This window comes from Gossypium arboreum, chromosome 11 (genome assembly GCF_025698485.1).
Source record: "Gossypium arboreum isolate Shixiya-1 chromosome 11, ASM2569848v2, whole genome shotgun sequence".
Lineage (NCBI taxonomy): Eukaryota > Viridiplantae > Streptophyta > Magnoliopsida > Malvales > Malvaceae > Gossypium > Gossypium arboreum.
Genome location: NC_069080.1, coordinates 47,850,333 through 47,877,539, shown reverse-complemented (window position 1 = coordinate 47,877,539; position 27,207 = coordinate 47,850,333). Strand labels below are relative to the sequence as shown.

The following is a 27,207-nucleotide window of genomic DNA, read 5'->3' as shown; positions in this document are numbered from 1 at the left end:
TATTTCTCTTATTGGAAGTCCATTTGTGTGCATTAATTCCAAAAAAAAAATGAAGCAACAAATAATACTGACAACTGTAAATGGGTAAAAGAGAAGTAAAGAATCATCTATTTGGTTAGAATTTCTTCACCACATTATATAATAAGAGTAATACACGATACAAACAACCTTCTTCTACCTCTTCCACATCAATACCAAACTTACATCATAATTATCCCCCAAACCTTCTAATTGTATTTCTAGTACTACTCATCAAACCTTCCTAAATTATAAAATAACAATCACTAACATTACTACCAAAACAAGTTAATGAGTAATATCAAAATGACAAAAAGTCTGTCCTTCCCAAAAGGGATGCTCAACTACTACACACTCTAAGTACTTATAAATTTTCCTTTTTGAGTATTCAATCCCATGCACTAGTAGTATCTGTGCAAATAGTGCCTCTGCTATACCACCTTCACTAATGTTGACACCCACCATACTAGTCTAAACCACCCCTACTGAAAGATAACTCCCTTTGAAAGTCACGCCGACCAAATCGACCTCTCCAAGTCAATGATTCCTCTATCCAAATGGATGAGCTGCATATTGAATGAACCAAGCAGGTACCTCTTGATTTGCTTCTTACATTAGGTCTACTAAGGACCTTGTTATAGAAACATTGTTATCATTAAAGAAGGTTATGGCTAACCCAGTTTTGCCTACTCACCCTTTTCATCAAATTCGATGAACATAGTTATCAATTTCATTAGGAAGGTCAAAGTTCACCACATGTTCAACATGTGGTATATCAATACAATGGGCTACCACATTAGTTGCTACCAATGTAACACCCCTTACCCTTATTTGACGTCAGAACAGTGTACGAGGCATTACCGGACTTAAACTCAAACAAACATTCAAAATCGAGACAAGAATTTCCTCTCAAATTTAAAACTTTTCATAAACAAACATTTCGTCCTTAAAACGAGCCTACGAGGCTCAAAACATACTTTAGTGGTTCGGGACTAAACCGAGAACTTTAGAAAATTGTACAACATTTAGAAAATTTTTCACCAAAACAAGGGTCATACGCCCGTGTAGCTTGGGACACGCCCGTGTGGTCACACACGCCTATGTCCCTAGCTCGTATAACTCTCTGTTTATAACGTCATCAACAAATTGAAGTCACACAACCAAGACACACGCCCGTGTGCTTAGGCCGTGTGGTCGAATAAATTTTCATAGTTTTTCATAAAATAGGTGCAAACTTCACACGGCCTGGGCATACGCCAGTGTTCAAGGCCATGCCGTCCACAAGGCTGAGACACACGCCCGTGTCTCTGCCCATGTACTCGATACTAGCATTCTGTTTTGCAACAATTAAGGTGCAGGAGACACACGACTGGAACACACGCCCATAAGGCAAGCCGTGTGTCACACATGGCCTAGATACACGCCCGTGTGTCTATCCGTGTGGATAAAAATAAAGCTATTTACCAATCATTTTTGCCACCCTTCCATGCACAACCTACACAACAACATGTAATACCATTCCAAGTATAAACATACAACCAATTCAGCCACAACCAAGGGATCCACGCATCATTTACATACTTATTAACTCATACCATGCAATTTCCATATCCATGAAAGGTATCTTCATATGCATATAAATATAAACCAATGTAGCCAATTTCAATGGCCATTTACAAAATGTATCATCAACCATACTTGACACTTAAGAATTTGGACATACATTAACATCATACATGCACCACTTGAACATCCTTAGCCATTCCAATGGCTAAGTCACAAAATATTACTTACAAGCCTTCATCTATGCCAAGTAGCTTATACAAGCCATTATACCAAAATGAATCATTTAGCTATACCAAAATGAGATTTGTGGATAGCGTGATCTTGCTCCGATCGAATCTTCCAACTTTTATGAGCTTTATGAGCATTATAAAACAAGGAAAAGTAAAATGGGGTAAGCATTTTCATGCCTAGTAAGTTCGCGTAATAGAAAGAAAACTTACCAGTCATAACTATTCAAATAAGCATACATACGCATTCATTCAATCAATAAATTTGACAAGTTACCTAAATATTAAACAAGTTAGCCATACACATCATGAAGTATTCAAACCAACATAGATGAGCTCACTATAACATAAACTTTCCTATTATTTCACAATTTTCATTTTTCAAGATATCTTTTAGTTGAACTATTGTAAATCTTGATGGAGACTCGGGTAGTATACTCGAGGTATACTTGTCAATCGTCTGTCAATTTACATTTAAAGTGTTCCTTGAACACATATTCGTAGAGCACACTCTCAAGCTGTATTTACATAAAAGGATTACCAGTCCAGTCTAAATACCGTCTTTAGCATTCACTCTCAAGAGCTTATTCAGGATTAGCAGTCTAAGCTAAATCCTTTTGATAACGTTAGCTCTAATGAGCATACTATGGATTACCTGTCCGGGCTAAATCAGTTCATAACATTTGCTCCAGAAAGTGTAGCTCAAGATTACCCATCCGAGCTAAATCCTTTCTACATCATTTTTGTTCAGTTCAAGGAAATTATTATAATCCGTCGAAATACAATGCTCAACCGGGACAATAACATTTTATTCATGTCCTCCATCTTATGGTTATTTCATAGTATATATTGTTACGTATATATTATCTCAATCACACACTTCAATTAAAACATAATAACATACCAAATTAAATTACACGAACTTACCTTGAGAATGGTTCGTATTCGAACTCAACTATTCCGAGCCTTTTCGTTTTCCTCGATCTAGTTCTATAATCGATTGTTCTAGGTTTGAATGAGAAAATTCGACTATCAATTCATCATTTTACACGTACATTTACATTAATTTGCATCCTAAACAAAATTACCATTTTGTCCTTAATTTTTTGACATTTTACATTTTAGTCCCTAGGCTCGTAAAATGAAATTTGTTCAATTTCTATAACCCAAGCCTAGCCGAACCATATACATGCTCATATCAGCCCACATTTTCCATTAAATTATATTTTTACTACCCCTTTTTTAACTTTTTACAAATAGGTCCTTTTTATGTATTTCCATCAAAAATCACCTAGTAAAAGTTGTTTATTATACCTTAAACATACCATATCTTCCTTCAAATATCAAAATACATGCATGTCACACATGCGTAAATTTTTAAACATGAACCCTACTTCAAAATAGTGGTAGAAATGGAAAGATCGGGTGAATACGACTTCAAAAACGTAAAGAGCATTAAAAACAGGGTTAGGGTGCACTTACAATCAAGCTTGAAAGTTGAAGAAAACCCTAGCTATGGTGTCTTGAGAAATTCGGCCAATGAGAGAAGATAGACACCAAATTTTGACTTGATTTTCCCTTTTTATTATTTTATTTACCAAATGACCAAAATGCCCTTGAAGCCTTTTTTTTAAATTTTTCCTAAACATGTCTATTTTTGTCCACTAACTTAACAAATGGTCTAATTGTCATATAAGGACCTCAAATTTAAAATCTCATAGCAATTGGACACCTTTAACATCTAAAATTCAAGTTTTGCACTTTTTATAATTTAGTCCTTAAAACTAAATTGAGTGCCCAAACGTCGAAATTTTCGAACAAGATTTTCACAGAGTAGTTCCATAAAACTGTAAACCATAAAAATATAATAAAAATAAATCTTACTGCGTCAGATTTGTTGTCTCGAAACCACTATTCCGACTAGACCTAAAATCGAGATGTTACAACCAAGATTGGGGTAACAATAGTTTTAAATAAGCATAGCGGTTGCTCTCTTTCCTGCAATTGCACAATAATGGAGGAATTTTAATAACATGCCAATAATTGTAAGCCCAAATAACTAAAGTAATTCATCTGCCAAGAGTAGGAAGTAATAGGTAAAAATGCAGTAAGTTGCAAAAAGCAACATAAAGCACGGGTTGTTTTATGTATTACTTCTACAAATGTAAATGCTACTCATGTTTTTGCAAGGCCCCTTTCCTTCAGTGTACTCCTATATCCTATTAAGTAGGGACCCATGCCAAAGACACGTTGATATGGCCCCTAAGGTGATTATTTAGCTCTCACAAAAAATACTTAAATAAAGAGTTTCCTTTTACCCATATGATAAGACTAAATAATTAGAGGATTCTCTAATTTTTAGATTATATTTAATCTTTAATAATACAAACATGTAACATAAGAACTGCTCAACAAAGCAACCTAACAAACATTAGGTTGGAAGCAACCTAACAATAATCCCAAAATAAGCTTTCATAATGACTGAAAATTTGACTCCTATATCTTAGATGATACGAAAGAAGTACTAATTTAAGAAAGATTCAAATGTTAAAACTTGTGAAAATATAAAATTATCAACCAAATGAGTGTTCTATAAGTGGCCTTAGTAAGACATCAAAAGGAAAACAGAACTTGAATAACCATTTAAAGGCAAGATGATGAAAAATATAAGTTTATAGCAACAATTTTTAAGACAAAAACAACCTCACAAAATTGGACAAATGGAAACTTAGGTTACTAAGAGAAAAATAAACTCTGTAATAGGGACCTTAATGCAATGCAACTATAGAAGAAAAATAAGCTATCTTGCAAGTATTTAAAAAGTCTTTCCCTGAGAAGAATCTGAAGTATCTTTGCAATTACTATCAACATTGCAAAAAGAAAAAGAGAACGAAACTACATGTTTTATTAGGTAGTTCACAAAGTTACCTAGAGAAAAACGGAAACTTATATTACCTAGAGAAAAGCAAACTTTGGTAATAGGGACCTTAAAGTAATACAACTATAGAAGAGAACAAACTATCTTGCAAATATTTAAAAAGTTCTACCCTGATAATTATCTGAAGTATCTTGCAAATATTATAGTTTCATTCAGCAATTCACAAAGTTAAAGCATTTCTTAGCTAATAAGGCAACTGACAGAAATCCAAAAATCAAATGCAATAAATAGTGTACTCTATATAAATTTCATTCAATAGAAATTTAAAAAAACACAATTTCTGCCATCATTTGCATGCATGAATAGTCAAATCGAGTTATGAACTTTCACTCGTTATTTAAATATGTTTTAAGATAATCCTTATGCATTAATTGAAAGAAAACCTAAAGGAGTTTGCCATTCTAGATTTTCTACAGTAACCGAACATAAGGAAGTCTGCGTTGACAATACCACCACACAGTACAGAGGCATGACAAACTAAAAGACTTACAAGATATATATAAAAATGGGTATCAATGTGGATAACTCTTAGGGGTATATTTGCAACAAAATATCATATCATTTCTCCTATATGAAGCATCTGAGAGAAATTGAAAGTGAGACCTAACCCAAAGGCTCACTATCCTCAAGATAGTTGATAACATAAGAATATCATTTGTATGAAAATAAAACCATCTCAAAATTTCTAAACTAGGAAAAGAACCATGTGTCAGACGTCAATTAATTATTAGATTAGTATATTATTTTATTAGTGAAAAATATTTTAGAGAAATATTAGGAGTCTTTCTTTATTTAGAGTCATTGTTTTAATTTATTTAGCTTATAAGTCTTTTATTCAAACAAGTAAACCCATGTAACCTCTAATTAAGATGTTGATTGCTAGAAATAAAATTAAGTCAAAATTTATTCCAATATTCAAAGGTTTAAGACTTTCTCTTAACAAGTTTGGAATTGCCTTTGATGAGTTTAACTTGTTCATTATAGGTTCATAGGTTCACGCAAAAGAAACAAAATAAGGGAAAAACCCAGCAAACGATTTTTCTACAAATCATTCAGTGACTTAATTCATAACTCAAGATTGTAACACCATGGTTTAAAAAACCCACAAGTGAAGATAAAAATAAGCAAGCTTAATCTTTTAAAACAATCACAAAACAAAACAAAACAAAACAAAAAAATGTCTATTACATAAGAAAGGTTATGAGCTTGCTCAGTAATCCTTTTTCTGTTCTGGCTAAGCCTTATCTTCCCTTCTAAGCATAGAAAAATGCAAAATTCCAACTCAGGCATCCACAAAATCTTTACTTCCTTGGTTGAATGTTTTATGTAAGTTTAACCATTTATTTATATACCATGCCATATCAGAAGCAACTTGTCCTAACTACAAATATAAAGGTAAGCAAATAGATAAGCCAAAAGCAAATATTTTATGGCTTAAATACTCTTCTATCCATAAGACTCACAATTCAATGAAATATAAGTAGCGTGCATAAAGAATAGGAAAATAAAACAAAAATATGCATATTTAAATACAGGGTTCTATCACTGTGAATGGTAGTTACAAGAAAACCATTTATGCATAGCCAATGTTCCAACAAAACAGCTCCCTTATTGTTTCAACAAAAACTAATATATGAGCTTGCTACAAGAAGAAGATTAAAAAGTTAAAACAAAATGGAAACTATAGTCAAATTCACAAAACCATAGAGAAGACAAATGATTTACAAGTACATTTGATCTGAGTCATATAGGAATTTCCATTAACATCTTTAAAATGAATGTTAGAATTACAAATCAATAATATCTTGCCCTAGACACCATTTGCTTTTTGAGCATAAAGAAGGTCCATACGGTGACTTCTTTCTTTAGGTTCAAGAACATATTCTACTCTATGCACAATGAAATCAATACTAGATCCAACTCGGCTCATAGCCATGAAAATATATTTTGCAAGAAAATCAGAGGTCATTTTCTGCATGCACAAAAAATCGAAAGCCTGAATAGCAGTAGTCTAGACCCTAAAGTTAAGAGTGAACATAAAACATGATTGAAAACCAACAAACTAAAAAACAAAAGTATGCCAAAGAAATCAATTTTTCCCTAAGAGCAAATAGAACATATAGTTTCACTCTGACCAGCAAAATTAGAGTGCAATATTTTTCTTGTCTGAGAGTTGATATTATGGCATTACTGTATTAGATAATTCTAATTAAAATAAAAAAATAATAATGAGGGGTAAAATGAAAGGAAATAGGAAGGATGGAAATGTACTTGTTGGTTAATAGGAGCACCTCCATAAACAACAACTACCATAACATCGATTTATAAGAGAACTTCTAGCCTTCATCATGTATCTGCAATAATAGTCATAAAACATAAATTCCAAGATATAAATAGAAGCACAAATTATCAATTTCAAAAATATGACACCTACTTGCATTGAGAGGCCTTTGATAGGAGAGAGAATAAGAGGTAGTAGGTATATTGTACGTGCCCCGGTAATAGTCTTTGAGGAACCTGGCCTCTCCTAATTCCACTAATAATTGGAAAACAAAAGGCGTATCTCTTTTCAGAAACAATCTGCGCACATGCCATTAAATCCCACCTTGCAAGTCAAATGGGGATGGCATACTGCAGAACAGGTGTTGGCTTCACATACATGCACCTTGGGATGTTTAGATTTAACGTTTCGCCCTAATCAATCCCCATAAAATTATTGATAGGTGGCGGCACATTATCACTTCATGTTTCCACGAAAATGTCTTCAAAGGCATCAAAATTGATCCTGGTACTCTCTTGCTCACTAAATACCTGCTCTACATCGTCATCATTTCCAAATGAATTTGGCTTCCCTCCCTATACAACTCCTACCACCAATTCTGCCACTCCATCCACCAATTCGACTACCACCACTACCATTGTCATACCCTAATCGGTTGTTATAATCATCCCTTAGAGCAGTCCAAGGAGATTTATCATATCTAGGTCGATCATTACTTAAAGTAAGGCCAGATGAAATAGGAGCAGGTGGATTTGCAGAAGGTGGATGATTTCGAAGATGTGGAGGAACGTAAACAGGTCGACCACCAACGGAGGTGGTACCAACAGCTCCATTGCTAGCAAAAGAACCAACATCTACATTCTCAGCTGCAAAATTCACAGTCAAATCTACCTATGATGTTCTTGTAGTCATCATAATTCACAAACACCAAGATTTCAAAAACTTTAACAAACCCCTTTTTTGTCCAAATACAAGAATTCACTTCAATGTCCCATTAAAATCCACTAAAATATTTTCCAATGTGGAAATTGTCAAACCTAATCAAATCATACAAATAAATTAAAAATAATCCATGATACAAATAATGATATCAAACTTACATCATCAGTCTCCCAAATGCAACATGTCAATCTAAAAAAAAATAGTCTTGTTATATTTAGTAGCATGATAAAATAGAATGTGGAATAAACAAATTAGTATGCGGAAAAAATGTTGATTTATTGCAACATTGATTGGCAAAAGACAAAACAATAGCCTATTTATCACATAATCAAACCAAAAAAAATCCCAAATGCAAAACTATGAAGAATATATATAACCCAAAAAGAACGGGGAAAAGAAAGAGATTTGATATGTTAAGACGAAAAACCAACAAAAGCAATGCTACTACTCATAAAAGATTCAAATGAATTGATGAGTTGAAGTTTCATTTACAAAGAAAGTATGAAAAGGGACCAAAGCCTAAGCACGAGAAAAGCCTGAAATTTAATGTTAAACGAAGGAAGATCCCAACACCAACCAAGAAAAAAAAACGACAGGGTGTAAAAAACACTCAAACTATTTAAAAAAAAAGTCCTCAAATTTAAAAAAAAAAGTAACTAAATTCATTCTCTTTTTTTTTTTTGCACTTAATTAGGTATTTGAACTGCCAAAATGCATCAAAAAAACTCTCAAAACTTTTTCAAAAAAAAAACAATTTAACCTCTTCTTGTTTTTGTACTCAATTGCCAAAATACATAAAAAAAAAGTCCTTTGATCGTAAACTTTAACAGTTGATCATTAAAGTTAACTGCCCCTAAATTTTTTTGTTAAAGTCACCCCATGTCACAACCACGACGTGAGATGTGGCAAAAAATTATAAAAAATAAAAATAAATAAAAGTTATTAAACTTTAATAAAATTATAAAATATTTAAAATTTACTAAAATTAAAAACAATATAAAATCGTAAAAATATAAAAAATTAAAATTTTATAAAATCATAAAAAAATTATAATATGCATCAAAACGCTTTTAACCATTAACTTTAATCGTTGACTATTAAAGTTAATGACCTAATTTTTTCCAATTAAAGCCATCACGTGTATGCAACACAAGATGTGACATGTGGCGAAAAATGATAAAAATAAAAATCAATAAAATTATAGAAAAATTATAAAATGTTTCTTTTGGTATGATAACTTTTATAATTCTTTTACTTAATTTTATATTTCTTTATACTTTTATCATTTTCTTACGACTTTATAAATTCTTTATATTTTTTCTATATTTCTATATATTTTATAATTTTTTACGATTTTATAATTTTTTCTAATTTCTAATAAAAATTAAATATTTCATATATTTTTATTAAAATTTAAAACTTTTATAACTTTTATTATTTTTATTTTTATTATTTTTACCACATGTCACTGTGATTGTAAAACATGATGACTTTAACTGAAAAAATTAGGGGCGATTAGCGTCAACTGCTAAAGTTAATAGTCAAAGAGTTTTTTTTGATACATTTTGATAATTGAGTGCAAAAAAAAAAATACATGTGCTTTATTGTTTTTTTGTGAAAAAGTTTGAGGATCTTTTTTATGCATTTTGACAGTTCAAGTACTTAATTAAGTGCAAAAAAAAGAGTATGGGCTTAATTACTTTTTTGAAAAAATTTGAAGACCTTTTGATGCATTTTAAAAGTTTAAGTATCCAATTAAATATAAAAAAAGACGATTTAATATATATATTTTAACTTTGAAAGCTTTTTACACCCTTAAAAAAACTCTTTAATATTTTTCAGACAAGTGATAATAAAATGAGGTGAAATATTGTTGTTTATAATAATACATATATCTATAATAAGAACTATTGTTAAAATCATTTATTAAGTATACACAAAGTTAATGGGATTTTTATTAACTCAGCGACTAAGGCTATATTTAATAGAGCTTTTTGGAAGTACTTTTGAAGAAAAAAAAATGCTAAATAATGAATTTTTGAAAGAATTTTTTGGTTTTTCAAAAGCATTTTTCTCGAAGAAGTTATAATTTTTAACTTTTTTCTCCTAAAAATATTTTTGATAGTTTTATTACGTTTTCGTTTCTCCAACACATGATACTTTCCTTTCTTTGGTTAATTGCTTAAAGAACATTTAAAATTTATATTTTATATATTAAAATATTAACAACAAATTATAATAAATTATTTTTATATTCTTATTAAAATATTATAATATTAATTAATTTGAACATTATTTAAATGTTTATTTATTACTTTATAAATCATGTCTAAAATAGGTATTTTATTTTTCAAAAGTATTTTTAACAGCAATACTAAATAACTAAATCTTAAACAAAATTTTTAAAACTACTTCTTAAAATAACATTTTCAAAGTACTTTTTATAAATATTTCTCAAAAACAATATTAAACTAGCCCTAACTACATGAAAGCAATAGTTGTCGTCACTTTATAATTTTCATTGTATTTGAACAAAAAAGGACCCTCTTCTGCGGTTATTTTCTTAACACGTGAAGTGTAATTATCATAATACATGCTGCTCAAGCCAAGCACATTTTTATTGTTGAGTTTTAAAATGAAGAATAAATACAAACCCACAAGTCAAAAGGTGTCGACTAAAACTAAGTTTTGTGGTTTTAATGTTGGTAACAATCTCCCAATAATGAGAGATTAAATTAAGCAAGAAAGTTATAAACATCCCTTACAAAATTCAAAGTCCAAAACAAGATAAAATTTAGTTTAAAAACACAAAATTATAATAACTCCCCTTAAAAATAATAACCACAAAAAAATAACTTTAAAAATGCTACTCCCCTTTTTGGCAAAAATCAAAAGACGGTCTTCAAGGTTCTTCAATTTCTAAATCTCCAGTGTATTGTAGTAAGTCAACCTTCCTCTTGTTGATGCTGACAAGGAAGGAGTTCAGGAAGCCCAATTCAACATGAAGGTTCTTCGAGGTGCAAACTCTTTGTGCACGAGACAGAGTATTAATGACACCAAATGCGAGCACTTCAACCTCCTCTCCAGCTTCTTTAGCACCAGGAGCTTCAATTGGGATAGTGTCATCCATGTGGCTCCCAGTATCAATTTTGATATTATATTTTTTTTTATCAAAAAGGGAATTTCTAAGAGTAAAGCTGCATAATCAAATTGGTGACAGGGTAGCTGGGTACTCCAAATATTAAATAAAGAACAATAAACACATAAGACACAAGAAGATGATTACGTAATTTAGTTTTCCTACATCTGTGGAACTTGATTTAGTGAAAAATATACATGTTCTTCAATAATTACAAAGTGAATCTACTCAATCACATATCCCGTGATCGTTTTCCTCACTCTTGCACTTCAAAGATACAATACCCTCACCACTATGATCACCCTTTGTGATCATAGCAAGTAAAACCACAACAAACCGTTTTACTATAAAAAATAACACTCTTACAAAATTATTCTCCTAAGAACAAATTAAATGCCTAACTCTTATTACATTTTCTTAGGCAAGTCTCTCTCATACGATCCCAACAAAATAATAAGAGCATAAGTAATACATTATAATAATAACATATTAATGAAAAATAGACTCAATGGTAGCTCATCAGAAGAATCACGATGCAATCCAAAGTTCATAATCCAAGGGGTTGCTTTGGGGGATTTCGATCCAAATCAATTATCAATATTTATTTTCCCAAGCAATATAATCTTTCATAATAAGCTAGATATTCACCATGTAATCAGCATAGCCCAAATATAAGGTTCAATAAATTGCCAATACCTAAATATAAAAACTGTCTCCACACATATAAGCAGGGAAATGGGCACTCCCTCTGACACCAAATTGCTAGTGTAACAGCCCGAGTGGTACCAGTAACAGCAATTCTAAAACCTTGTATTCTGATAATTGAGTTAGTAACTTGAATCCGGTGATCAGTTAGAGTGAGGGGTGTTATAATAAAACTCTCCACTATAATCTAAATTTATCTCTTGAATTAATTCCAATAACTATCACATAATAAAATCTTATCCACCAAGATAAATCGACAGCTTAATCACCAAGTAAATAGCTTAAAAGACAAGTATGAACGCTATGGGATAAGGCATATTGATCTCTAACTCTTCGATAGGCAAATTTGATAACCATTGTTACAGCGAGATAAAATACACTTTGCGAATCGTTTGCTTGTAAAGATAGCAATCATGAAGGTTAAAGTAAAAAATACCAACATCCAACTTGACTTGAGCTATCCAAGAGTCATGTCTAGATTGTTGCCTAAAGGTCTGTTTGGACATCTGTTTAAACATGCGAGTGAACACTAGTAGTTCAGCAAATTATTTTAACAAAAGTTGAAACATTAGCAATGAGACAAATAAAGTCCCAGCAATCTCCCCTTTGGCTTTTTTTTTCAAAACATTAGCAAATGATCAAAACTCCATTGTCATCATGCCATATAAACATATGAGATACTAAGAACAAATCAACATAAGTAACTCATAACAAATGTTGTCCAATACACCAGTAGTAAGAACATGGCAACAAAATCAAAAAACCCAACAGCAAGCATAAATCAACAAGCTCTCCTTAAAAAACATCAGCAGCAGGTAAACATCAACTTATCTCCCTTTTTCGTCAAAAGGCCAAAAGACTCCAAACACCAAGTTGTACTTTGAAAGAAAATCACTCCCCTTAAGAGAATGCATCACAGTAGACAACCAGCAAGAGAAATTGGCAAAAATATTTTATGCTACCATTTTCTCACCTGATCTGTTCCAACAGCAGTTTGAACATCCATATCTGTCAAAACTGTTTCATGTATGAAATTACATTTTTACTACTTAATACTATTTTAATTATATTGATTAAGGTTGATATTAATGATTTTATAGTTTCATAATAATCTCTAATCTTGAAGGTCCAAGTGACGTTATTAGGTGTGGCAGCATGGATTTCGGTCCTCCATCAATTAACATAGCGGTGGGCAGCTAAATCCTCGTTTTGCATTTCCCTATTTTCGCATAAGACAATACGCTTTCAGGTGCATAGGATTAAGTAAATTAATTTTTGGTACTAAACGATTAGTAATTTATCCAACCAATTACTATATGTTATGTTAGTAAATAGTGTAGACTTAGAATAGACTGGCAGGCTATTGATGATTTTAATGTACTCATCCCATTAACCAATCAAATTACATAATTTTCTTCCTAAGAAGTATTGAAGTTTATGTATCGACCTCCTATTCATTTTATTAATAATAAATATTTTTTAATTGGTATGCATATGCATCTGTAAAAGAATAATTACTCGAATTTTTAGACTTTATATGCAGAATTGATAGAATAACACATGTTACTTTTTTTAATTTTGTAGATAAAATAATTAACCTCTAGAAATAGGATTCAAACAGTGACATGTTTTCTTTTTATATATTTAATTTTTGTACCCACATGTTATTCTCCTAATCCTACTTGTAACTCAAAAATATTATTATTTTTTGGTACCAATTTAAAATTGTATTTATCTCAATTTTTGGTTTTGACTTGAAAGTTTGATAAAATCTTTTAAGAATTTTTTTTGTAAATTTTTAGAATTTTTACATATATATTTTAAATTTTTAGAAATTTTTACTTTTAAATATATTTTAACATAATTTATTTTTATTTTAAGATTTTTAAAATTTTAGAATTATTGTTAAGAAAAAATTTAAAAATCAAAATGATATTTTAGCTATAGTTTAGAGACCAAATTAGTAATTAACGTTCCACGTTATCATTTAAAAGAGGGCTAATTTGCACATTTCAAAATGTATAAAAGCTAATTTAGTCATTTTTTCAGTAGAGATGTCGAAATATAATCTGTCCCTAAGTATAGGTACTTGCCTGATAATTTTACCATTGTTATTATAATACTTCTACCAAATGTTGCATTAATTTAAAAATTTCAATTATTTTTATTTTATTTCTTTTAATATTTAAAATTTTAAAAATCAAATTTATAAAATAATTAATTATATATTTTATTTTATTTTATTTTATTTTATTTTATTTTATTTTATTTTATTTTATTTTAAATAATATAATTAAATTTTATAATTTAGAGAAGATAATGCCTCACATTTTATGGTCATTGTAGTAAAATATTGTATGGGTTATATGTTTGTACTACAGCTAATATTGCCTTTTCTCTTTTATTGCACAGAAAGCATCCGAGCAGCTGAAAGGACAGAGAATCCAATTCCATTTATAATTCACACAAAAAAAAAAAGTGAAAAATAAATAAATCAATTTCAAAGAAGTTAATTAATAGTTGGACATTATTGTTACTTAGACAAAGCTGTAAATAATGGATGTATGTTTCAAAATCTTGCCCTTCCTGCCTCTTTCTGATTTCACAAGCAAATTATATTATATATATATATATATATATATATATATATATTTAGTTTTTAATATATTTTATAAAGCATTTGTCATCATCTTAACCTTATTTACGAAGCTTAAAATTCTACTATTAATATATCAAATATTTTCCTTTAAGAAATTTATATCTAAAATTATATTATATTAACCAATTTCAATCCAATATCTTTAATAATGTTAAAAACTAATTGACATGAGAGATAATTAGAACATATCACGTGACACTTTTCACCAATTACAATATAACATACGGTTTCTTTGTTAATATATATAAATTTTAGAAATTAAAAGAAAAAAGGAGGTTTTATATAGTAAAATGTAAAATATATCAATATAATTTTTAAAAATTTTAAAAAATATTGTTAAAATTTATAAAATAAAAATTTTAGTTAAATTTTTAGAAAATTTCAAAGAAATACAAAATATTATAATTAAAAAATTAGTTAAACTTTAGAAATTTGCAAGAAAATATATACACATATATAAACTCTAGAAAATTGTATTAATTTAATTTTTCGAAAGAAAACCCAGAAATATACTCAATAATGCTAAAATTTTCATTCTCATCCAAATCAATTCTTAGCCTAATTAAAAGCGGAATAATACTAGAATTTCCTAAAAATTCTAATTCCAAAATTTAATATTTGTATTAATTTGGTTTTACGATAAATTAACGGGCTATAATGGTTACCCAATAATTTTTATTAGAATATGTCAACGATTCAAAGATAAAAAATAAAAGCTCCAAATTGTTTTTATCAAAATACGTCAACAAAATATGGTAGGTTATAATGGTTAACCAATACTTGAGTGACAGGTAATAAAATTTCACTTTGATCCTTTAATAAAATTAAAATTATCAATTTAATCCCATGTAAATAATGACGTTATATATTTATATATGGTATATTTGCATTTGAATCTTTAAATTAAAATTTTTTATTTTAAAACAATAAAATTATAAATTCATTATATTTTATCTCTTAAAATTTATAATTAAATTTCAACCTTAAAAATATTTATAAATTTGCTGCTCTAGCTCTTGTGAATGACACTACCCTTCAGTCAATAACAATCAAGGCTTGTTTTCGTAAAAATCAAACAAGTCCAGGAGTTTGAATTTAGGGCAATATCTTATATTCTTTTTCTAAATGCTTGTGAAGTCATGCTTTTCACAAAACCTGTAAGAACAATGCCGGATTTAGAAAAAAATTTAAAAGGGATCGAAATTCTATCATAGAGATTAAAATATTAATTTATGATAATTTTTTTAAAATTTAAATAATTACTTTATTTAAAGAAATAAAGTATAATTTTATTATATATAAAATTTATAATTTAAGGAAATTAAAATATATTTTTTATTTGTTAATTCAACCCCTCCACCCTTTGCAATCTCCCTTGGAAAGGCATTGAAATTATTTACCGACAATAATATAAAAATGTTCTCTTGCATTGACAACAATACTCATGACAATCAAGTTAACATTCAATTGACTAACTTCTTATAATTAATTAGACTTTTCAAAGATATAATTTTTCTACCGTAGATTGCAAAGATGGTAGGAATTAAATAGGATGATTATTGTATTTGTAATATTTATGTTTATATTTTTTTCATGCTTAAAATAGGTTATATTTATATAATTTTGTGTTATTTATATTATATATTAAATTATTGATCAAGTTAATATTACAATATAATTGGATATTAAATTAATTAAATAATGATTAGAATAATTTTTTAACCAAGTGAATTGTTATCATGTTTTTTATCAAGTAAAGTTGACTTAATTTTTATATAATTTTTTCATAAATATTTTTCACTTGCATCATGGTACGCCATAATCTACTATGCAATAATATTATTTTTTTAGGTACACTATTTTCATGGTCATGAAACTATTATTAAGTTTATATTTTGATTAATCAATTTTAAAAAGTTACAAAATTATCAGTGAACTATTCGAAAGTTTTCATTCAAGTCATTGAGTTATTAATTGTTTTAAAGTCTGACTTTGTGAGCTTCAAGCTACGATTTGATAACCAGTACATTGGATCAGAATCCGTTAACAAGTAGAAGAATATTATTTAGATTCAAGTCAATCTAACAGTCAGTATTGAAAATCGAAGAAGAAAACTGTTTAAATTTTGGTTTACATATTCATAGTGTTCAAAATTGTTCCATGAAAAAAAAATTTGAATTGTAGAATAGGAAAGGAAGGATAGCTTTCTATTGGTGCAGGCAGTGCGAATAGAAAAGGCCATACAACATTGATTTTAACATCCTAGTGACTTAAATGAAAAGTTTTGAATAGTCCAACGACCATTTTGTAACTTTTTGAAGTTGACTGACTAAAATGTAAAGTTCCTAATAGTTTAGTAACCTTAGGTGGAATTTACCCTATTTATTTTTGAGTGATGTAATCACTTAAAAGATGCCTTTGACTCACATTATCCAAAGAAATGGATATGATGCAGAGGTGGCAGAAGCTTAGTGGGAGGAAACATTGAGTTTCAGATAGTGAATATCAGATAATTCTCCAGAAAAAAAAAATGAAAATCCAATTCAATCAAAGCCTCTCAATCCAATCTTCCTTTCTTTCGTTTCACTTAAACTATGTATCTGCTGAACTTTTAACCTTTTTTCTATTTGCAACAAAGATTTGAATACATGGGTAGCCCCAGCATGGCATGATCAGTTGCTTCAAGGAACACAAGCTCAGCTTCTAAAAGCAACAACAATTCCAGGCTTGTTGTAGTAAAAAAAAAAAAAATTCAAAGAAAATTGAAATTATTTTATGCATTTAATATGTATGATTATTTAATATAAATATATCCTTAAATAATTTATCATATATTCTAATTTAATGTACTTAAAAATTATTTTCTAAACTTAAATCCAAATGCTGTTAATTTTAAGCTAATTATTACAATATCACCATTATGATAACTCCTTAAAATTTAATTTCACCGAACGTAAGGCCATCCAACATGTTGTAGATACCATTCGAAATTACATATCCCCATCCAAGGGTAGGGATTTGGGCATGATTTTCCCTCATTAAACAATCAGCTTTACGTACAGGAGGAGAAGTCAGCTACCCCTTTCTTCATTGGATAGCTAGGAACACTCACATGTACAACCTCATTTCCCCACTCATTTTTGGGACCACACCATTTATCATTATTATTGTTGTTGTTTAAAATAATAATATGTATACCCTTCTCTAATTCATTTTTTATTCATTTGGGTGTTTTAGAATTTTGGTAAAATAATTTTTAGCTCAAAATAAAATTTAGGTAGATTTTGAATTCATTAATCATATTCTGTAATATTTTAATTTTAAATATTTAATGTTCAATTTTTAAAATATCATTGACAATTCAAGTTGACTTTTATTTATAACCACAAACAATTTAAATATTTGAGGTTTGATATCATTTTACATGATTAAAATTTATTTATAAAAATATAGTTGTAATAAGCTTCGGTAAATATTGAGGTTGTTTTAAATGTTTAAACAAATGTTTATAGCTTTTCTTTGGTTGTTTTTTTTTAACTTTTAAATAAAAAATAAAATATATTTTAATATATTCAAATTTATGTAGCAACAATACCAATAATGATTGAGTTAAAATTTAATGGATATTTTAGATTTATTATTATTTAAATTTAGATATATTTTCTCCCAATCTGATCTGAGGGAGTAAAGGTGAACCTGATCTGACGGTCTTAGATATATTCAAATTTATGTAACAATAATACTAATAATAATCAAGTTAAAATTCAGTCCATATTTTAGATCTATTATTGTTTAAATTTAGATATCTTTTCTCCCAATCTGATCTGATGGTGAAAAGGTGAACCTGATCTGACGGTCTTGATCAAGGTGCACGTTCGTACTCCAGTTAACGAGTCAATTATTTTCTCTGAAAACATGTACGTGCAGCCGGTTGTAATTGTGGGGACTCTTTAACCTTTTTTCCTTTTTCTTTTTCAGTGCTAAAATTTACACAGAAAGAAGTAAAGAGAAGAGTCTAGTTATGGCTTACTCTTCTCCCAATCTTTCTTCAATTCCACACCTTCCTTCTTTCACTCTAAAACCTTCCCCGCCTCACTGTACGTTCTTTCTTTCCTTGTCTATATATTTAGTTATGTATATTTGTGAAATAGAGCTACGCCTTGTTTTTAATTTTTCATTTCCTTTCAGTGGAAGTTTTCACATATTATTATGTTAATGGGGTTTTCTTTTTGTGCATTCAGGCTAAACCTTTTTATCCAAATTCTGAAACTTTAGATAGTTATTAAAATTATTTCCATTTTCGGTCAGTTCCTTAAAGATATCTTATCCCTTTCTGTTAACTTTTAAAAAGATTAACAGTTGGTACATTGTTTATATGAATTAGCTGAGTAGCAAGTTGTGTAAGATGCTCAAGGATTAGAATATTGATTGTAATTAATCTTTTCTCTAAAGAATTTATGGAAAGTTTGTTGTAGAGATGATTTTTCTTTTCCAGTGAATTGGGTGCTGTTAAATGCTTTGAGTGCGGATGTAAAGGATGGCTCCATTTTAGCAACTGAAAATCAGATTAGAAGTCAAAGTAACTTCATAATATGAATTCTATGTTGAATTCCTGGATCAATTTATTTGGAAAGAAACATATTGAATTTATCTTGAGGTGTCGCACCTTTTGCTGCCAATGCATGTATTTTTGTTTTTATGGATTTTCTTTAACTATACAAGTGTTTTAAACCCTGCCTTTCATTGCTTTAACGACAGCAAGCTCAAGGTTGGTTTCAGCTCAGATAAGATCTAGTTTGGAGAATGAGAGCTGTACTGCTGGAGTTTCAAATGATTCATTAGAACCTGCTAAGAAGAAGGTTTCACTTATTTGTTTTCCAACATCTATTTTGTTAGTACTCTTCAAATTCACTACTCACACAGTATCTTTTAGTTGTTTCAGAAACCAAAAAGTCTAAAGCCATTTTACATGTCTGATTTGCACTAATTGGGTAGAATCTTCATTATTTGCTACCTTGTTTATAGTGTTGATAGGTTCCAAATTTTTCTGCAGGCAGGTGAGTTGCCAACATCGCGGCGTATGTGTCTTACATGCTTATGTTCAAGCCTGGCTTTAATCAGTAGTTCTAGCAGCTCTGCTTCTGCAGTATCAGCAATGGCTATGGATGGGAATGAAAGGGCTGTATGCCGGAATTGTTCAGGGAGTGGTGCTGTACTTTGTGAGTGACACTTTTGCAATTTCTTTTGTATGATACGTTGTTGTCTAACCAAGTGAACCACCCTTGTATGCATCTTATAATCTTTTTTGAGATTGTCCTTTACCCTGCTTTCTGACATCGGCGAAAGACATACGAACTCTTGTTTCTGATTTACGGGTTTCTTGTCTTGTATGATAAAAACATTAGTCTTCAATGGTGAAAAATTCCTGGCACCATTTATTGATTTCTATGCATTAGATAATAGCCACCTAACAAACCGGTTAGAGTAGTTTATTTTCTTTTTTGTCCTGCGGGGATTAGTTGTGCTGCATGGCTGACTGTCATGGGACCCTTTTTTTCTAATCAAATTATATTGAACTTTTAGGGAAAGTTCTCGTTGAATGCAAGTATTTTGGCTTGATTTTAGCTTTTAGTTTATTCATCACATATAATTGTCTCTCTTGTTGTTGACATGTTAACATGCTCTTTCTGAAGTAGAAGAAGAAAAAACTTGCAGACATCAGTAGTGAAATTGTTAATCCTCCTTTTGATTCGCAAGATTTTAATCTGTTTTTTATTTAGGTGATATGTGTGGTGGTACAGGAAAATGGAAAGCTCTCAACAGGAAACGTGCTAAGGATGTTTACGAGTTTACTGAATGTCCAAACTGTTACGGTATGCAGTCTTCTTCCCCTAACATTACTTCTTAACTTGCTATATCACCAAATATTTTTAGTTTTTCTTGTTTTGGATTGCTATACAACTTGCCTTGAGCATGCACTTATCTGAAGATTATTCCATGTTATGGTTGATTGCCTAGGGGTTACTCTTAAAAGCAATGGGTAATCATGAACATGTGTTCATGTCAGTACCTCAGAATATAGCAGGAATTGCATTTCTTATGATACTTGATGACAAATAAGCTGAATAAGCACCTTTCTGTGATCTAGTTGCTGTTATTGGCCAATTCTATTGAGTACAAACAAGGATGCATAAGCGTGTAGCATAGAAGATGTCTGTTTTTTGTTTAACATATACTGATTGTGTAGCTTGAGATTCTAAACTGTCATGAGATTTTCTTCTAAATTTTTATGTTCCTCTCCAAATTGTCCCTATACAAGAATTCTTTATGTAACTGATCACTGGCTGCTACTGTGTGCAGGTCGGGGGAAACTGGTGTGTCCTGTTTGTTTAGGTACCGGTTTACCGAATAACAAAGGTCTTCTAAGGAGGCCTGATGCACAGAAATTGCTTGACAAAATGTACAACGGTCGACTTTTGCCAAGTTCATAGACCCGTCATGCCCCTTGGACCTAGATGTTATTGTCATTGGCATCATGGTAATTTAGTTTACAAAACTTATCGGTTACTTTAGTGAAACTTGGAAAATATTTCCCGACCTAAATACTATAATCTGGTTTGTTTTGACAATACAATTTTGATCTTTGTAAGCAACTTATTGGCATTTTGTTTAATATGGAGAGGACAATAGACCACATTGTTAGATTCTATTTCTTCCTTTTGTTGTAATTTAAATGTAATTGTTCAGTTCATAGCTAGCGAAGTTGCTAAGCATGATCAAGTAATAGATCAAAACATGAAGCAGAGTTGAAAATGAAAAGAAATCAAGGAGGACTTGAGAGAATTTTCCTTAGGAAATATTTGTTTGTTGAGAAAATATATGCTCTTCCGCTCAGAAAACAACCTTCAGTTGAACAGACTTCACACGTTAAGCTAACCTTGATCAGCTTAACTCCTATTTGTATTCCAATATTGATAGGGGCGGGGGAAATAAAGAGAAATACTGGAGTGATAAAATGGAAAATAAAGAATTCAAAATTTACTTTTAGGATCAATCAGATTCGAGATGGACCACTCTCCCAAATAATACTTTTTAATAAAGACTCCTCTCCTATTAAAGAGTTTCCTAGGTTATTTATACTAACAATCCCAGGTAATAACCTCAACTAATAAGCTTAAATAAAGGAACATAATCTGTAATAGCCAAAGTGGTTCCTAATTTTCATATTAGTGTAACCAAGGTGGTTCCAAGATTTCAGTTAACTGACTAAATGTGACTTCTTCCATATTTTTTTCATGTGCCCTAGATTTCCACCTTGAGTATATTTATAAGGGAGTTGCATCAATATTTCCCCCTCGTAAGATGACTTGTCCTCAAGGCGAAAGGATGGAAATTGTTCGACAAAGAGATCATAATTTTCCCCTGAAGCTTCTTCTAAAGGAATACTGGAGTGATAAAATGGAAAATAAAGAATTTAAAATTTACTTGTAGGATCAGTTCGATTCGAGATGGACCACTCTCCCAAATAATACTTTTTAATAAAAGGACTCCCCTCTTACTAAAGAGTTTCCTAGGTTATTTATACTAACAATCCCAGGTAATAACCTCAACTAATAAGCTTAAATAAAGGAACATAATCTGTAACAGCCAAAGTGGTTACTAATTTTCATATTTGTGTAACCAAGGTGGTTCCATGATTTCAGTTAACTGACTAAATATGACTTCTTCCATATTTTTTCCATGTGCCCTAGATTTCCACCTTGAGTATATTTATAGGGGAGTTGCATCAATATTTCCCCCACGTAAGATGACTTGTCCTTAAGGCGAAAGGATGGAAATTGTTCGACAAGGAGATCATAATTTTCCCCTGAAGCTTCTTCTAAAGGCCTCCCTTTCTATTCAATCAACAACTCCAAGGTAGGAACCCCAACTTCCAGAACCCACCGGTGAGATAATACTTTGGCAGGAGAAAGAATTATTTCCCAATCTGCCAAAATGGGCAAAGGAGCAGATGGTGAACAGGGCAGCTAGCCCGTGGCTAGTCGAAGTATTGATATGTGGAATATAGTATGAACTTGAGAAGAAGACAGCAAGCTGAGTTCATACGCCACCTTACCAATGCGTCGCAAGATTTTATAAAGGCCAAAAAAATATGGAGACAGCTTTTCATACCATTTCTTGGCAAGTAATTTTTTTCAATAAGGTTGAAGACGTAGGAAAATAGAATCCCCAACCTCAAAAGAGAGGTCTCAACACTTAGAATCAGCTTGAGATTTCATATGAGACTGAGCTTTGAGCAAGTTACCTTTTAAAAGCTTCAGCATGTCATCCCATTAGATTAGCTGTTGATCCAATTCCTCAACTACAGTCTCGCCAAGAACATAAGGATAAAGCGGTGGCAGATCATGACCATAATCTGTCTTGAAATGAGTAGTATTTGCTACTGTGTGAAAACCATTATTAAAAGAGAATTTGGCCCACGTAAAAAAATACTCCATCCGGTAGGTTGTTCTTGTGCAAAACAACGAAGGTAGGCTTCTAAACATTGATTGGCCACTTCTGTTTGGCCATCAGTTTAAGGGTGGTAACTTGTGCTCATCCGTAGTTTCGTTTTACTTAATTTGAAAAGTTCTTGCCAAAAATTATTGAGGAAAATAACATCTTGGTCAGATACAATCGAACGTGGAAAACCATGGAGTCTAACAATTTTCTTGCAAAAATTCACAGCAACTATCTTGACTATAAAAGGATGAGCTAAGAGAATAAAGTGAGCATATTTACTCAAACGGTCTACCACTACAAGAATCATATCAAAGTGGTGTGACTTGGGAAAGCCCACAATGAAATCAATAGAGATGCCTTCCCAAATACGATCTAATATCAGTAAGGGTTGAAGGAGACTAGCTGGAGCCAAAGCTTGATATTTGTTTTGTTAGTACTGCAAACAGCTTTGGACATAGTGACGAACATCTTGTTTTAATTAAGGCCAAAAGAATTGTGCTGACAGCTATTTGAGAGTCTTCAAATATCCTCCATGGCCTGCGGTAGAAGTATTATGAGACTCAAAAAGAATCTTCTGCTTGAGGGTTACATTATCAAGAATAACCAACCTGTTTTTACAATAGAATAGTTGCCGTACAATAACAAAATCTAGGAAGGAAGCAGGATTAGACGTTATTGATAGCATAATAGGCTGGTGTAAGGATCCACTTTGAATGCCTCTTGTAACTCCAACAAATCCAAGCTAAATGGAAGTGCTAGAGATAAAAAAAAAAAATACAGAATGTAGTCTACGGGAAAGTGCATTAGCTCCTTTGTTTTCTTTTCCTGCCTTGTAGATAATGGAAAAGTCAAATGGCATTAGTTTTATCAAGAATCACTTTTGTTCGACTGTCGTAATACGATTTTCCAACAAGAACTTAATTATATAATGGTCTGTTTTGACCAAAAAATGCCTCCTAATAGATAATGTTTCCATTTATGTAATGCCAACACCAAAGTAAGTAATTCTCGGTCATATGTTGATTCTATGATATTCGTAAAGGAACGCCCTTTATTAAAATTGGCTATTGGATGCTCAGCCTGCAATAGGATGGCACCTACTCATTCGAATAATGCATTACATTCTACGGTGAATGGTTGTGAAAAATCCAGAAGGCATAATATTGGGACTGTCATTAATGCGCGCTTGAGGTTGTTGAATACTTATTCCACAATTGGGGACCATTGAAAGCTATCTTTCTTAGTGAGTTGAGTAAGAGGACGTACTATCGGTCCATAGTTCCCGAAGAATTTACGATAGTATCCTGTCAGGCCTAGAAATCCATGTAACTCCTTTAAATTGGTAAGAACAGGCTAAGACTAGACTACTTGGATTTTGGCCTGATCAGCCTATACACCTTGAGAATTTACCATATGTCCAAGAAAATTTATCTATGGTTGGCCGAAGTGGCACTTGGAATCTTTGGCATGATATATGTTATTGCGGAGTAAATCAAAAGATATAAAGAGGTGTTGTAAGTGTTGGTTCATATCATTGCTGTAAATAAGGATATCATTGAAGAAGACTAGAATAAATTTTCGCAAATAAGGCCTGAATAGATCATTCATAGTAGCTTGAAATGTTGATGGAGTGTTAGTGAGACCAAATAGCATGACTACAAATTCGTAATGCCCTGAATGCATCCTAAATGCTGCCTTAGCTATGTCTTCTAGCTTGACTCTAATGTGATGGTAGCTGGAACGCAAGTCGATCTTGGAAAAGATCATAGCCCCTTGTAATTCATCTAATAATTCATCAATATTGGGAATCGAATATTTATCGGGTATGGTGATTTTATTAAGTGCACGATAATCAAAACATATCCTCCAGGTACAGTCTTTCTTTTTTACTAAGAGTACCGGGCTAGCAAAGGGGCTGGTACTGGGTCGAATAAATCTAGTGATCAAAAGTTTAGCTACTTGTTCTTCTATTTTAGTTTTTTGGCTATAAAGATAACGGTATGGTCGGATGATTAGAGGTTGGGTATTGGGTATAAGAGGAATAAAGTGAGTGTGAGACCAAAAGGGTGGTAAAGTACCCGGTTTTTAGAAAATAGCTTAGTATTCAGAAAGTAACGATTGCAGGGGGCTATATGATATCTGGGCATGGTTAACTTCAATAAAAAAATACTGAAAAGTGGCAGTAGCTGTAATTTTCGAAGGCTCCCACTGTAGTTTATACTTTTTCTCGTCAATCGAAAAGATAAGGAACATTTCATTCCAATTTGCCTGCACCGTGTTGAGGGATGCCAAGCACTGGATGCCTAAAACCATATCGACTCCTCCAATATTAAAAAGGTAGAAATCTTATATAATCTTCAAACCAGAAAGCTAGATCTCTACATTGTGACAAATATAATTACAGCATATGATGTCCCCATTGCCAATCTGGACCCCAAAAGATGGCAAAATTTGTGTCTTCATATTCAATTCTTTGACAATGGTATCGACTATGAAATTGTGTGTAGAGCCATTATCAATAAGAATTAAAACTTCTTTCATAATGGTATCAACTATGAAATTGTGTGTAGACCCACTGTTAATAAAAATTAAAACTTGTATGGTCTTGATGTCCCCTTTAAGCTTCATAGTGGTGGTATTTGTCTTCCCCAATATAGCATGAAACTAAGTGTTGCTAAGTCATTTTACTAAAGATTATTGACTTCCTCAGTCGAGTAAGTCTCTTGCTTATCACCTTCTTCGTTAGCCTTCAAAAGTAAGAAAGATCCTATTTTACAATGATGGCCAGGACCATATTTTTCATTGCATCTAAAACAAATCCCCTTGGCTAATCTTGCTTGTCTTTCAGCATCCTAATTTCGACTGGGGTTGTTGAAGCGCGTATTCGCGACTAGTTAGGGTATGTTACCTTGTCCTTCTTGAGAGATGTGAGGATGAGATTGTTGTAGAGCGGGGTTGGGCTTCCTTGAATTGGACCAAGAGGTTCCTCTCGAACCACGTGTTGAGCCTAGTTTGGACTCATATTCAAGTTCCAGACTCATTACTTTGTAGACTGTCCGTGGTTTATAGATGCGTACATCAACCTTTAAATCTTCTCTCAATCCATTGAGAAAAACCTCGAACAGACAATAATCGGCCAATTTGTTACTCGAGCTGTCCTTTTTGCAAACTCCTGGCGATATTCTTAAACGGTCTGCTTGATATTGCAAAGATAGTTATCAGGATTCGAAATTCTGCTGGTCTGTAATTTTCATATAATGCTCGGACCAACTCGTCCTAATAAAAGATGCCTTGTTTAGGGTTGATCCACGAAAACAAATCAAGAGCATCACCTTCAAGGTACATTGTTGCTATGTCTACTTTAAGCTCTTCTAGAGTTTGATAATAGCAAAAATATTTTCCCGCTCTGAGAATCCACCCACGTGGGTCGCCACCATCAAATTTGGAGAATTCAATTTTTGTATAGGGATGGTGTACTAGATTTCTTTTCCACTAGGGTTGAGCACCGTCATCATCATTTGAAGGCTAATTATCACGTCGTTACTCACGACTGCTCTGGTCCATCTTTCATCTTCCTTTGTCTCGAGAGTCAATTGTATTGGAAGCAGAAGGTTGATAAGTTTGGGATTGAATTTTCAAGGCTACTACCTCTGCTTTAAGGGTTTCCACGACTTCCAGTTTGGATGCCATGGCGGCTAGTTGGGTGGCTATAGGGTTAGAAGTTTGGTTAGGTGATAATGAACCGTTTTCTTATGTTTCATTGGAGGGATTAGAAGTACTTTGGGTGATAACTACCATCTTTATTTCCCAACAACTAAACCAAAATATGATAGGGGTAGGGAAATAAAGAGAAATACTGGAGTGATAAAATAGAAAATAAAGAATTGAAAATTTACTTGTAGGATTAGTCCGATTCGAGATGGACCACTTTCCCAAATAATACTTTTCAATAAAAAGAATCCCCTCCTACTAAAGAGTTTCCTAGGTTATTTATACTAACAATCCTAGGTAATAACCTCAACTAACAAGCTTAAATAAAGGAACATAATCTACAACAGCCAAAGTGGTTCCTAATTTCAAATTAGTGTAACCAAGGTGGTTCCATGATTTCAGCTAACTAACTAAATGTGACTTCTTCCATATTTTTTTCACGTGCCCTAGATTTTCGCCTCAAGTATACTTATAGGGAAGTTGCATCAAATATCCCCCAGTCACTTATCTCCTCTCGAA

At 31.5% G+C, this 27,207-nt stretch overlaps 1 protein-coding gene and 1 pseudogene across 1 annotated transcript; one reads left to right on the top strand and one right to left on the bottom strand.

The window, feature by feature from the left end:
* Positions 1-463: 463 nt before the first annotated feature.
* Positions 464-11,102, bottom strand: LOC108485013 (DEAD-box ATP-dependent RNA helicase 37-like; annotated as a pseudogene).
* Positions 11,103-18,261: 7,159 nt separating this feature from the next.
* Positions 18,262-21,298, top strand: LOC108484292 (protein PHOTOSYSTEM I ASSEMBLY 2, chloroplastic-like). The gene is made up of 6 exons (XM_017788026.2): positions 18,262-18,342; positions 18,454-18,572; positions 19,234-19,334; positions 19,529-19,694; positions 20,256-20,348; positions 20,836-21,298. Exons 2-6 carry the CDS (start codon positions 18,497-18,499, stop codon positions 20,964-20,966), a joined length of 567 nt encoding a protein of 188 aa, XP_017643515.1. The 5' UTR covers positions 18,262-18,342; positions 18,454-18,496; the 3' UTR covers positions 20,967-21,298.
* Positions 21,299-27,207: the final 5,909 nt, after the last annotated feature.